Source organism: Homarus americanus, unplaced genomic scaffold (assembly GCF_018991925.1).
Source record: "Homarus americanus isolate GMGI-L3 unplaced genomic scaffold, GMGI_Hamer_2.0 scaffold2846, whole genome shotgun sequence".
NCBI lineage: Eukaryota > Metazoa > Arthropoda > Malacostraca > Decapoda > Nephropidae > Homarus > Homarus americanus.
The window spans coordinates 2,989-16,007 of record NW_024757011.1 but is presented as its reverse complement, the minus strand read 5'-3'; the positions used below and the strand labels follow the sequence as shown (position 1 = coordinate 16,007).

The following is a 13,019-nucleotide window of genomic DNA, read 5'->3' as shown; positions in this document are numbered from 1 at the left end:
ACGGTTCGGTTGCATTGCTCACGCTGGTGCTACGCACCAACACCGCCCACCTTTCAGTACTGCACCTCAGCACCACCCACGCTTTCGTCTGCACCAGCCACCGCCCACGCTGGGCTGCCACACGCCAGCTTCCACCCACGCTTTTAGCTGCACGCCAGCACCACCCACGCTTTGCTGCACACCAGCACCACCCGCTGTTTGCTCACCAACACCACCCACGCTCAGTCCTTCACGCACCAGCACCACCCACGCTTATTGCTGCACACGCATAGCACCACCACGCTGTTCTGCACGCCACCCACGCTGTTGCTGCACGCATCAGCGCCACCCACGCGGTGGCTGCGCACGCCAGCACCGCCCACGCCAGCACTGCGCACGCAGCGCCGCCCGCTTTGTTGCGCGGCAGGACCCTGCCACGCTTATTGTTTCTGCGTCAGCCGCCGCCACGCTGTTCTTCACGTCAGCGCCTGCCCACGCCGTTAACTCGCGCACGTCGGCTTTCGCCCACGCTTATGCTCGCATCTGAATGGCTCCCACGCTTTCATTTCACTGAGCGCAAGCCTGCGCGGTGCTTGCACGCCAGCACCGCCCACACTGTTACTGACGCCAGCACCGCCCACGCGCAGTGCTGCACGCCAGCTTCACCCACGCTTTGTTCTCACGACGCCAGCACCGCCCACGCTTTTATGCGCACACCAAGCACGCACCCACGCTGTTTCACTATCCGGCACCACCACGACTGTGCTGCAACTGGCCGCCCACGCTGTTCACTCACCAGCTTTTGCTGTTCTGCACACGCCAGCGCCGCCCGCTGTTCTGCGCATAAGCACCGCACGCTTGTGCTGCACGCGTGCCAGCGCCACTCTGCACATCCACGCACCAGCACCACACCCACGCTGGTGCCACGCACCAGCGCCGCCCACGCTTTCGGTGGCACCACGCACGCCAGCACCGCCACGCCATTGCTCTGCGCACGCCAGCGCCACCCACCCAACAATGGCTGCGCACGATAAACCGCCGCCCACGCTCGGCGCGCATCGCCGCCACGCGTGGCTGCCCGCCGCGAATGACCCCGCCGCCACATCTTCTGCGGAATAATACCACCCACGCTGTGCTTTCCACGCCGCCCACGCTCTTCTCACGCATCAGCACACCCACGCTGAAGCACGCGCCAGCACCGCCCACGCTGTTAGCTCACCACACCAGCACCACCCACGCACCAGTATGCGCACATCAGCAGCACGCCGCCCACTCGCGCTACGCACGCCAGCACGCCACCACACTGTTAACCACGCAACACCACCCACGCACCTGTGCTGCACGCAGCACCACCCACGCTGTTCTGCACGCAAGCACCACCCACGCTCAGTAGCTGCACGTCAGCCACCACCCCACGCCATTAACTGCGCACGTCGAGCACGCCGCCCACGCTTGGCACCACGCACGTCAGGCGCCATCGCACGTCACGCGCACGCCAACCATTTTATCGCCAGCTGCGCGCCAGCGCCGATGCGCAGCTGTATGCCGCGCGCCAACCGCCGCCCACGCTGTTGTTTCTGCCGTCAGCCCGCCATCGCATCACACGCCAGCGCCACCCACGCGCAGTAGCTGCACGCTAACGCCACCCACGCCGTGCTGCACACACTAACACCACTTCCACGCTTGTGCTGCGCCAGCACCATCACGCATGATCCTGCACGCCAACACGCCCGCAGCAGTGCTGCCGCGCGCCAACCGCCACCCACGCTGTGCTGCACGCCAGCACCGCCCACGCTTTCAGTGGCTGCACGCCAGCACCACCCACGCGGTGCATACGCACCAGCCTGCCACGCTCTCGCACTCAGCACCACCCACGCGCATTGCACGCACGCCAGCCTGCGCTGTTGCTGCACGCACCAGCACCGCCCGCTGCATTGGCTGCACGCAGCACCACCACGCTTTCGCCAGCTTTCACGCACCAGCCGCCACCACGCGCGTTTCTTCCGCATCGGCCGCCGCCACCACTCGTTCCTGCCTGCACCGCGTGCTGCGCTGCCCGCCGCCCACGCTTATGCACGCCAGCACCACCCACGCTGTGCTCACGCACCAGCCGCACCGCCCACGCTGTTTTCTGCGCACCAACCACCACACTTCTGTTTCTGCACCAGCACCTGACGCGCAGTGCTTTCACGCCAGCACCACCCACGCTGTCCTGCACGCAGCACCACCACGCTGTTTCTGCACCGACACCACCCACGCTTGTGCTGCACGCCAGCCACCACCCGCTGTGCTGCACGCGCAGCACCACCTGCTCACCAGCACCACCCACGCTGTGCTGCGCACCAGCACCACCCACGCTGTTAACCGCGCCAGCACCGCCACGCTTGGCTGCCGCGCCAGGCACCGTACGCTGTTTTCTGCGCGCGCCAGCACCACCCACGCAGTTCACTCACCGCCACCCACCGCCGCTGCATTGGCTGCGCGCGCCAGCGCCGCCCACAGCGTCATCGCCGACGCCACGCCCGCAGCAGTATGCGCGCATGCACCACCCACGCGTGCTGCGCGCCAGCCGCCACCCACGCGATACTCTGCCGCCGCAGTGCCACCCGCGCAGTGCTTTCTGCACGCTAGCACCGCCCGCTTTCGTGCTCACGCCAGCACCACCCGCTGTTCTGCACTTAACGCCACCCTGTTTCACTCACGCCAGCGCCGCCCACGCTGTTTCCACGCATCAGCACCACCCCGCTGTGCTCACGCACCAGCGCCACCCACCGTGCTTTCACGCCAGCACCACCCACGCTGTTATGCTCACGCACCAGCACCGCCCACGCTGTGGCTGCGCACGCCAGCACCACCCACGCTTTCTTTTTTGCACCAGCGCCGCCACCCGCGCAAGCTGCGCACGCCAGCCGCCGCCCACGCTGTGTGCGCACATCAGCACCGCCCACGCTGTACTGCTCACCAGCCTCGCCACGCGTTGACTGCTCAACGCCGCCCGCCATTTCTCTTTCAGCACCGCCACGCTGTTCTGCACGCCGCACGCATGCTGCACCGCACCAACGCCACTCACACGTCCGCACGCCAGCACCACCCACGCAGTGCTGCCACGCACCAGCACGCCACGCGCCTGCACGCCAGCACCGCCCACGCTTTCAGTGCTGCACGCACCAGCACCACCCACGCTGGTGCTGCGCACGCCAACGCCACCCACGCTGTACGCACGCACCAGCACCACCCACGCTGTTGCTGCGCACCAGCACCACCACGCTTATTGCTGCACACGCAGCACCCACCCACGCTGTGCTTTCCCTGCACCAGCACCACCCACGCTTATTGCTTGCACATCAGCGCCACCCGCGCCTTCGCTTTCAACACCACCCACGCTTTCATTCTCAGGCGCACCGCCCCACCTTTCATTCTTCTTGCTGCCCCTTCCACCACGTGTTAGTTAGGGGGTGGTTGGGTTCTGCGCACGCCAGCGCCGCCACGCTTGGTGCTGCGCACCAGCACCACCCACGCTGTTTCGCCACCAGCTTCGCCCACGCTGTGCTGCACGCCTGCGCCGCCACACTGTTGCTGCACTGCAGCACCAGCGCCACCCACGCTGTTGCTGCACCAGCACCACCCACGCTGGTAACTCGCACCAGCACCGCCACGCTTCCTCACACGCCAGCACCACCCCGCTGTTCTCACGCACCAGCACCGCCCACGCGTGTTTCACACGCCAGCACCACCCACGCTGTGCTGCCGCACGCCAGCCTGCCACGCTTTAACTGCGCAGCACCGCCGCGCGCAGTCTGCACGCCAGCGCCACCCACGCCCCAGTGGCGCCGAGTAAGCCCCGCCGCATCTTTCTGCCGTATTCACGCTTCCTGCGCCGGCAGCACCCGCATCTGCACGCACCAGCCCGCCGCCACGCCGGTGCTGCACGCACCAGCCACGCCGCCCACGCTGTTAAGCACTGGCGCCACCCACTTTGGCTGCGCACGTCAGCACCACCCACGCTCGCTTTCTGCACACCAGCTTCACCACCCACGCTGTGCTGCACGCAACCGCCGCCCACGCATTTCTGCACCAACGCCACCCATGCTTATTAACTGCCACACCAACACCACCCACTCTTGTCTTTCAGCACCACCCACGCTGTTGCTTTCACGCCAGCACCGCCCACGTTGTTCTGCGCATCAGCACCACCCACGCTGGCTGCACGCACTCAGCACCGCTCACGCATCGCACGCGCCAGCACCACCGCTGTTATTCGCACGCAAACGCCATGCGCAGCAGTTGCTGCACGCACCAGCACCACCCACGCTTGTTGGCTGCGCGCATCAGCGCCACCACGTCACGCCAGTTCGCCGCTCGGTATGCGCGCGCCAGCCGCCACGCTGTGCTGCGCACTAACGCCGCCCACGCTGGGCAACACGCACGCTTCAGCACCACCACGCTGTTAACCACACGCCAACGCCATACGCGCGGTGCTGCCGCGCCACCACCCACGCCGTGCTGCGCACGCTAACGCCACCCACGCTGGTAGCCACACACCAGCACCACCCACGCTGTGCTCTGCACGCCAACACCGCCACGCTGTTATTCTGCACCAACCACCGCCCACGCCTGTTGCTGCACACCAGCACCGCCTGTTGCACGCATCAGCACCGCCCACGCCCAGGCCTTCACACGCACCAACCTGCTACGCTGTTTTCACGCACCAACCACCCACCAGTACTGCACGCATCAGCCGCACCCACGCGCGTTTGCACGCACCAGCACCACCCACGCTGTTCTGCTGCCGCCAGCACCACCCACGCGCATTCTGCACGCACCAGCACCACGCTCCCAGCTGATGCTTTCTGCCGCACCAGCACCACCCACGCTGGTGTGCGCGCACCAGCACCGCCCACGCTGTTCTGCGCAACCAGCCGCCCACGCGTTTCTGCGCCAAGCACCGCCCACGCTTCGTCAGCTGCGCACGCAGCGCCACCCACGCAGTGGCTTTGCACGCCTAACACCACCCGCTGTTTTCCGCCTCACCAGCACCACCCACGCTGTGCTGCACGCAGCACCGCCCACGCTGTTTCCTCACGCCAGCACCACCCACGCTGTTATGCACATCAGCACCACCCACGCGTGCTGCGCACGCAGCACCGCCCACGCTTGGCTGCACGCAGTGCCGCCCACGCGTGCTGCACGCACCAGCACCACCCACGCTGTGCTCACACGCAGCACGCCACCCACGCTGTTTTCTGCACGCAGCGAGCACCACCACGCTGTTTCCGCTCACCAGCCCACCACCGCTGTGCTGCGCACGCCAGCGCCGCCCACGCTGTTTCACTCCGCCAGCACCGCCCGCGCTGGTTATGCCGCACGTCGGCGCCACCCACGCTCTTCTGCACGCGTCAGCACCACCCACGTGGCCTTTCACGCACCAACCGCCACCCTTTGCTGGTAGCCACCGCACCAGCCACCACCCACGCTGTTGCTGCCACGCAAAGCACCACCCACCTTTGCTTCGCACGGCACCACCCACGCATTGCTGCACGCATCACACCACCTTTCGTGCCCGCATCAGCACCACCCACGCTGTGCTTTCTGCACGCCAGCACCACCCGCTCATTTCCGCGCGCCAGCACCACCCACGCTGTTATGCTCACGCACCAGCACCGCCCCGCATGGCGCTGCGCACGCCAGCACCGCCCACGCTTTCTTTGCATCAGCGCCGCCACACGCGCTTGCTGCACGCCAGCCGCCGCCCGCGCAGTTGCGCCATCAGCACCGCCCACGCTGTTCTGCACGCACCAGCCTCGCCACGCGTCACTGTCACACCGCCCGCCATTTCTCTTTCAGCACCGCCACGCTGTTCTGCACGCCAGCACGCATGCTGCACGCATCAACGCCACTCACTCTTCTGCACGCCAGCACCACCCACGCTGTGCTGCACGCACCAGCACGCCACCGCGCCTGCACGCCAGCACCACCCACGCTTGTGCTGCACGCACCAGCACCACCCACGCTGTTGCTGCCACGCCAGCGCCACCACGCTGTTACTGCACGCACCAGCACCACCCACGCTGTTGCTGCGCACCAGCACCGCCACGCTATTGCTGCCACGCATCACGCCACCCACACTGTGCTTTCACCTGCACCAGCACCACCCACGCTTATTGCTTTCGCACCAGCACCACCCGCGCCATCGCTGTCAACACCACCCACGCTTCATTTCCACTCCAGCGCCAACCGCCATCCCACGCTTCACTCTTCTGCTGCCGCCTTCCACCACGCTCGTTCATGCTTCAGCGCACCCGCCACCTTGTCTGCACTGCTCCCACGCGTTCTGCGCACGCCAGCACCGCCACGCTTGGTGCTGCGCACCAGCACCACCCACGCTGTTTCGCCATCAGCACCACCCACGCTGTGCTGCACGCCAGCGCCGCCACACGTGCCAGCACTGCACGCACCAACGCCACCCACGCTGTTGCTGCACCAGCACCACCCACGCTCGTGGCTCGCACAACACCGCTCACGCTTCCACGCACGCCAGCACCACCCCGCTGTTACTCACGCACCAGCACCACCCACGCCTGTTTCACACGCCAGCACCACCCACGCTCGTGCTGCCGCACTCCAGCCTGCCACGCTTCTGCGCGCACCGCCGCGCGCGCAGTGCTGCACCGCGCCAGCACCGCCCACGGCTCGTGGCGCCGCAGTACGCCGCCCGCATCTTTCTCGCCGTCCCACGCTTTTGCGCCGGCCGCACCCGCTCTGCACGCACCAGCCCGCCACGCTGTTGCTGCACGCACCAGCACGCCTTCCACGCTGTTAACCACGGCACCACCCACACATTCTGCACACGTCAGCACCACCCACGCTGCTTCTGCTCACCAGCCCCACCACCCACGCGGTGCTGCACGCACCGCCGCCCACGCTTTTCTGCACCAACGCCACCCACGCTCTTTGCCGCACCAGCACCACCCGCTCTTCGTCTCCAGCACCACCCACGCTGTTGCCACGCCAGCACCACCCACGCTGTGCTACGCACCAGCACCACCGCTGGCTTCACACACTCAGCACCACCCACGCATGCACGCGCCAGCACCACCCACGCTGTTATGCGCACGCAAGCGCCACCCACGCTGTTACTGCACGCACCAGCACCACCCACGCTTGTTGGCTCGCGCTCAGCGCCTCGCGCACGCGTGGCTGCCGCCAGCCGCCACGCTGTTCTTCGCACTAACGCCACCCACGCTGTTCTGCCGCACGCCAGCGCCACCCGCTGTTACCGCATGCCACGCCCGCGCTGTTGCTGCCGCGCAACACCACCCACGCCGTGCTGCGCACGCCACCGCCACCCACGCTGGACTGCACGCACCAGCACCGCCCACACTGTTTCTGCCGCACGCCACCCGCTGTGCTGCACCAGCACCACCACGCCCATTCACTCCGCCCACGCTTGTGCTTCACCTACACCACCCACGCTGTTCCGCTCACGCACCAGCCCACCCGCCAGTTTCTCCACGCAGCACCACCCACGCTGTGCTGCACGCACGGCACCACCCACGCCAGCCTTACGCACGTCGAGCACCGCTCCGCTCTCACGCACGCCAGCACCGCCACGCGTGCTGCACGCACCAGCACCACCCACGCCAGTAACGCTGCGCCAACCACCACCCACACAGCAGTGCTGCACGCGCCAACACCGCCCCGCGCTTAACCGCCACCACGTGGCTCTGCACCGTTAACACGCGCACGGCGCTTCTTCTCGCAGGCGCCACCCACGCTGTTATGCACGCCAGCTACCGCCGTCTTCTGCGCACACCAGCCCGCCGCGCTGCACGCCAGCCGCCCACGCTGTTTCTGCGCACCAGCACCACCCACGCCGTGCTGCACATCAGCACCACCACGCTCGCTGCACCAGCACCGCCCACGCGGTGCTGCACCAGCACCACCCGCATGTTCTGCACACCAGCACCACCCATGCTGGTTCACGCAACGCCGCCACATATTCACGCCAGCACGCCCACGCTTTTGCTCACACACCAGCACCACCCACGTTGTTGCTGCCACACGTAACACCGCCACGCTTGCTGCACGTCAGCACGCTCACACATCCGCACACCAGCGCCGCCCGCGGCAAACGCACGCCGACGCCGTGCGCGCTGTGGCTGCGCACCAACGCCGCCGCTTTCGTGCTCGCCGTCCGCCCTCCACACGTCACGCAGCACCACCCGCGCTGTTATGCACGCACCGACACCACCCACGCTGTTGCTGCGCACGCTGGCACCGCCACGCTGTGGCTGCGCGCCTGGCTCCACCACGCATTATGCACGCCAGCACCGTGCACGCTGTGTCTGCACGCACGCCAACCTCGTTGCGCGGCAGTGGCACCACGCTCACACCCGCAGTATGCGCGCGCCTAACGCCCCGCGTACCACGCTGACCGCCACGCCGTGCTCACGCACGCCAGCGCCACGCCCACGCTGGTGCTGCGCGCCAGCACCACGCCCGCTGCTGTAGCCACGCGCGCACCACCCTGCTGCGTTCCGCGCACGTCACCGCCACACGCTTATGACGCACGCCAGCCTACCCACGCTGTTGCTGCTCCGCCCACACTCCATTGCTTCACGCATCAGCACGCGCCCACGCGCTATGTTTTCACGCACCAGCGCCGCCACGCTGTTCTCTGCATCGCCACGCTTACGCTGCTGCACACCAGCACCACCCGCTGTGGCTACGCACGCAAGCCGCACCCACGCTGTTCTTCTGCACACCAGCTGCACCATGCTGCACCAGCACCACCACGCTGTGCTGCACGCACTAACACCACCCACTGCTGTTAACTCACGCACTAACCCGCCCACGCAGGCTGCACTGCACCAGCACCGTGCGCGCTTTGCTTTCTGCACGCCAACACCACCACGCTTATTCGCTTGCGCACGCAGCCACGCCCACGCTGTTGCTGCACTAACACCACCCACGCTGTTTCCATCTCGCAACACGCCGCCCACACGCAATTCTGCACCAGCACCACCACTCGTTCAGCACGCTCTGCACGCGCACTCGGCACCACCACGCTGTTGCTGCGCCGCGCAACGCCACCCGCACGCAGTGTTTTCACCGCACCAGCACCCACGCTTGGTATACTCAACGCCACTCGTTAACACACTCAACACCGCCCACTTTTTGCACCAGCACCACCACGCTGTGCTGCACGTCAGCGCCACCCACGCGTGCTGCACGCACCAGCTTTGCCACGCTGCACACCAGCACCACCCACGCTTATGCACATCAGCACGCCACCCGCGTGCTGCACACCAGCACCACCCACGCTGCTGCACGCATGCACCACCCATGATGCTGCGCACACCAGCACGCCACCCACGCAGTAACTGCACACGTCAGCACCACCCACGCTTGTATGCACGCCAGCACGCCACCCACGCTTGTGCTGCGCACGCAACACCGCCACGCTTGTGCTGCACTGACGCCACCTGTTCCTCTGAGCTTGAGCTGTTGCGCGCCAGCCGCCACCAGCAGTGGCTACGCCGCATAACCTGCCACCCGCGTTTTGCGCAGGCACGCCGCCACATCGGTTGCTGCTCGCGCCAGCACCGCCCACGCTGGTGCTGCGCGCCCAGCACCGCCCGCATGTTGCCAGCCTGCCACGCTGTTGCTGCACCAACACCACCCACGCGCTGTGCTGCACCAGCACCTCCCACGCAGTGTTCGCACACACCAACACCACCCACGCTGTGCTGCACGCATACACCACCCACCCCTGTTCCACTCATATCGCCACGCATCTGCACGCCAGCACCGCCACTTGTTTCCACTCACCAACGCCACCCACGCTGTGGCTGCGCATCAACCCCGCCACGCGCGCGTGCATTCTTTTCACCCACGCTTTCAGTGCTACGCAATCGCCACCCACGCACCATGGTTTCTGCAACCGCTGAACCTGCGCCTGACCACTCCGCTTTCGTTCTGCCGCACTGACTCACCCGCTGGTTCAACCCGCCGCCCACGCTTGTTGCTGCACGCACCCACCGCCCACGCTGTGGCTTTTGCGCGTCAGCCTGCGCCCACGCTTTCGTGCTTCTTTTCAGCACGCCACCCACGCTCGTGCTTCTCACACGCCAGCACCACCACTGCTGTGCTACACACCAGCACCACCCACGCTGTGCTACACACACCAACACCACCCACGCTGTGCTGCGCATCAGCACCACCCACGCCAGCCTTTCACGCACATCAGCGCCACCCACCTTCATTGCTGCGCATCAGCACCACCCGCGTGCTTCACACGCCAGCACCACCCACACACTGTTTCACCTGACTTCGCACCACCGCATTTCTGCATACTTTCACCACTGTTCTGCACGCCAGCACCCACGCGCAGTTGTTGCACCGCGTCAGCACCATCATCACGCACGCCAACTGCACCCCGCAACAGTACTGCACGCACCAACGCCACCCACGCTTTTTAGTGCTGCTGCCCTTTCAAACACCTACCCGCAGCAGGCCAGCTGCTTTTCTGACCCGCCGCCCACGCTGTTGCTTCCACGCCAACGCCGCCCACGCTGATGCTGCACGCGCACGCCAGCTTTCCCACGCTTTGGTGGCTTTCCACTCAACGCCGCCCACTTTCTGCCGTCTGCTCTGCCGCAGTGCTGCACCGCAGCACCGCCCACGCTGTTGACTGCGCCAGCACCACCCACCTTCAGTGCTTCTGCACTCAACACCACCCGCGTGTTACTGCACCAACCACCACCACGCTGGTAGCTCACCGCCAGCACCACCCACGCTGTTCTCACGCAGCACCACCCACGCTGTTCACGCCAACCTGCCACGCTGCACCGCACCAGCACCACCCACGCTGTTGCTGCACGCACCAACCGCCGCCCCACGCTGTTCACGCACCAGCACCACCCACGCGCAGTGTCTGCGCACGCAACCGCCGCCACGCTGGTGCTCTGCGCACCAGCCGCGCCCACGCGCTTGGCTGCACGCACGCCAGCACCGCCCACGCTGTGCCTGCACCGCAACGCCACCCACGCTGTTGGCTGCACGCAGCACCCACGCTGTTCTTTCCCGCACGCCAACACCGCCCACGCGCAGTGGCTGCACGCCAGCACCACCCACGCTGTTAACCACGCAGCACCGCCCCACGCCAGTGCTGCGCACATCCAGCCGCACCCACGCTCGGTACCACACGCAGCACCACCCACGCTGTGGCTGCCGCACAGCACCACCCGCGTGCTGCACGCACCAGCACCGCCCGCTGTTTCACGCCCGACCAGCGCCGCCCACGCTGTTGGCTGCCACGCAACCGCCGCCCACGCTTTCATTCGCTGAGCGCGCCAGCGCCACCCACGCGCAGGCTGCGCGCACCAGCCCGCCGCCACGCTGTTCTCTGCGGCTTGCCGCCACGCTTTCCTTTCTGCACCAACCGCCACCCGCCGCGCACCAGCACCGCCCGCTGGTAGCTGCCGCACCACCCGCACTTTCATTTCCACTCACGCAACGCCACCCGCTGCACACCAGCACCACCCACGCTGTTTGCTGCGCACATCAACACCACCCACGCACGTGCTGCACGCATCCAGCACCACCCACGCGCATCACACGCCAGCACCACCCACGCTGTTGCTGCACGCACCAGCACCACCACGCTGTACCTGCCGCGCACCAGCACCACCACGCTGTGCTGCACACGCCAGCACCGCCCACGCCAGTGCTCGCACGTGACACCACCCGCGCTGGTGCTGCGCACCAGCACCACCACGCTGTTGGCTGCGCACGAATCAACACCACCCGCGGCTCATTCTGCGCGTGACGCCGCCGCGCTGTTGGCTGCGCGCACGCCAACCTCGCCCATGTTCTGCGCACGCCAGCGCCGCCCACGCTTGGTGGCTTCACTTCAACGCCGCCCACGCTGTTGCTGCACGCCAGCACCGCCCACGCGCAGTGCTGCACGCACTCAGCACCACCACGCTCGTGACTGCACGCCAGCACCGCCCGCTGTGCTGCACGCACCAGCACCACCCACGCTGTTCCTGCACGCCAGCACGCCACCCACGCAGTGCTGCACGCAACCGCCGCCACCTCTTCTGCTCGCCAACGCCACCCACGCTCAGTGACACGCACGCAGCAGCGCCACCCACACGTTGACTGCACGCACCAGCGCACCCACGCTGTTGCTGCGCACGCGGCACCACTCACGCTTATCGCGCACGCCAAACTCCGCCCAGCTGTTTCTTGCACGCCAGCCACCGTGCCCGCTGTGGCTCTGCCAACGCCGCCCGCAGCACGGTGGCTCACGCACTCAGCACCGCTCACATCACGCACGCAAGCACACCACGCTGTTAGCTGCACGCAAACACCACCCACGCGCAATTGCTGCACGCACTAACGCCACCACGCTGTGCTGCACACACCAGCTTCCACGCTTTCGTGCTGCACGCACCACCAACACCACGCGCTGTTAACCGCACCAACAGCCATGCACACTGTTCTGCACGCACCCAGCACCACCACGCGTTATTTCACGCACGCCAACACCACCCACGCTGTGCTGCACCGCACCAGGCTGCACCCACGCGCAGTGTGCACACTGGCTTGCAACGCCACCCACGCTTTCGTTGTCCACGCACCAACCTCGCCCACGCTAGTGGCTCACGCACGCCAGCCGCCACCCACGCGGTGGCTGCGTCACAACGCCCACGCTGGTGCTGCACGCAACTAACCAGCGCCCACGCTGTGTGCTGCACTGCCAGCACCGCCCACGCTGTGCTGCACGCCAGCACCACCCGCACTGCTGCAGCAGGCGCATCCACGCGGCCACGCACCAACCGCCCACGCGGTCACCACTAACACGCACTGCACGCACCAGCACCACCACGCTTTCGTTAACTACGCACACACGCCAACGCCGCCAGGCGCAGTAACTGCACGCACGCCAGCCTGCCCACGCGCCAGTGCTCACGCACCAGGCATCACCACGGCGGTTGCTGCACGCACCAGCACCACCCACGCTTAATGCTGCA

The 13,019-nt window shown here is 66.9% G+C and overlaps 3 protein-coding genes across 3 annotated transcripts; all 3 read left to right on the top strand.

Moving 5' to 3' along the window:
• The first annotated feature begins 1,687 nt into the window (after positions 1-1,687).
• On the top strand, positions 1,688-5,428 carry LOC121857352 (flocculation protein FLO11-like). The gene is made up of 3 exons (XM_042353363.1): positions 1,688-3,426; positions 3,513-3,967; positions 4,611-5,428. Exons 1-3 carry the CDS (start codon positions 1,688-1,690, stop codon positions 5,426-5,428), a joined length of 3,012 nt encoding a protein of 1,003 aa, XP_042209297.1.
• Positions 5,429-5,622: 194 nt separating this feature from the next.
• Positions 5,623-8,393, top strand: LOC121857351 (putative uncharacterized protein ENSP00000383309). The gene is made up of 2 exons (XM_042353362.1): positions 5,623-7,622; positions 7,742-8,393. Exons 1-2 carry the CDS (start codon positions 5,623-5,625, stop codon positions 8,391-8,393), a joined length of 2,652 nt encoding a protein of 883 aa, XP_042209296.1.
• Positions 8,394-8,541: 148 nt separating this feature from the next.
• LOC121857350 (putative uncharacterized protein ENSP00000383309) lies at positions 8,542-9,969 on the top strand. Its single transcript, XM_042353361.1, has one exon. It carries the CDS (start codon positions 8,542-8,544, stop codon positions 9,967-9,969), a length of 1,428 nt encoding a protein of 475 aa, XP_042209295.1.
• The last annotated feature ends 3,050 nt before the right edge of the window (positions 9,970-13,019 follow it).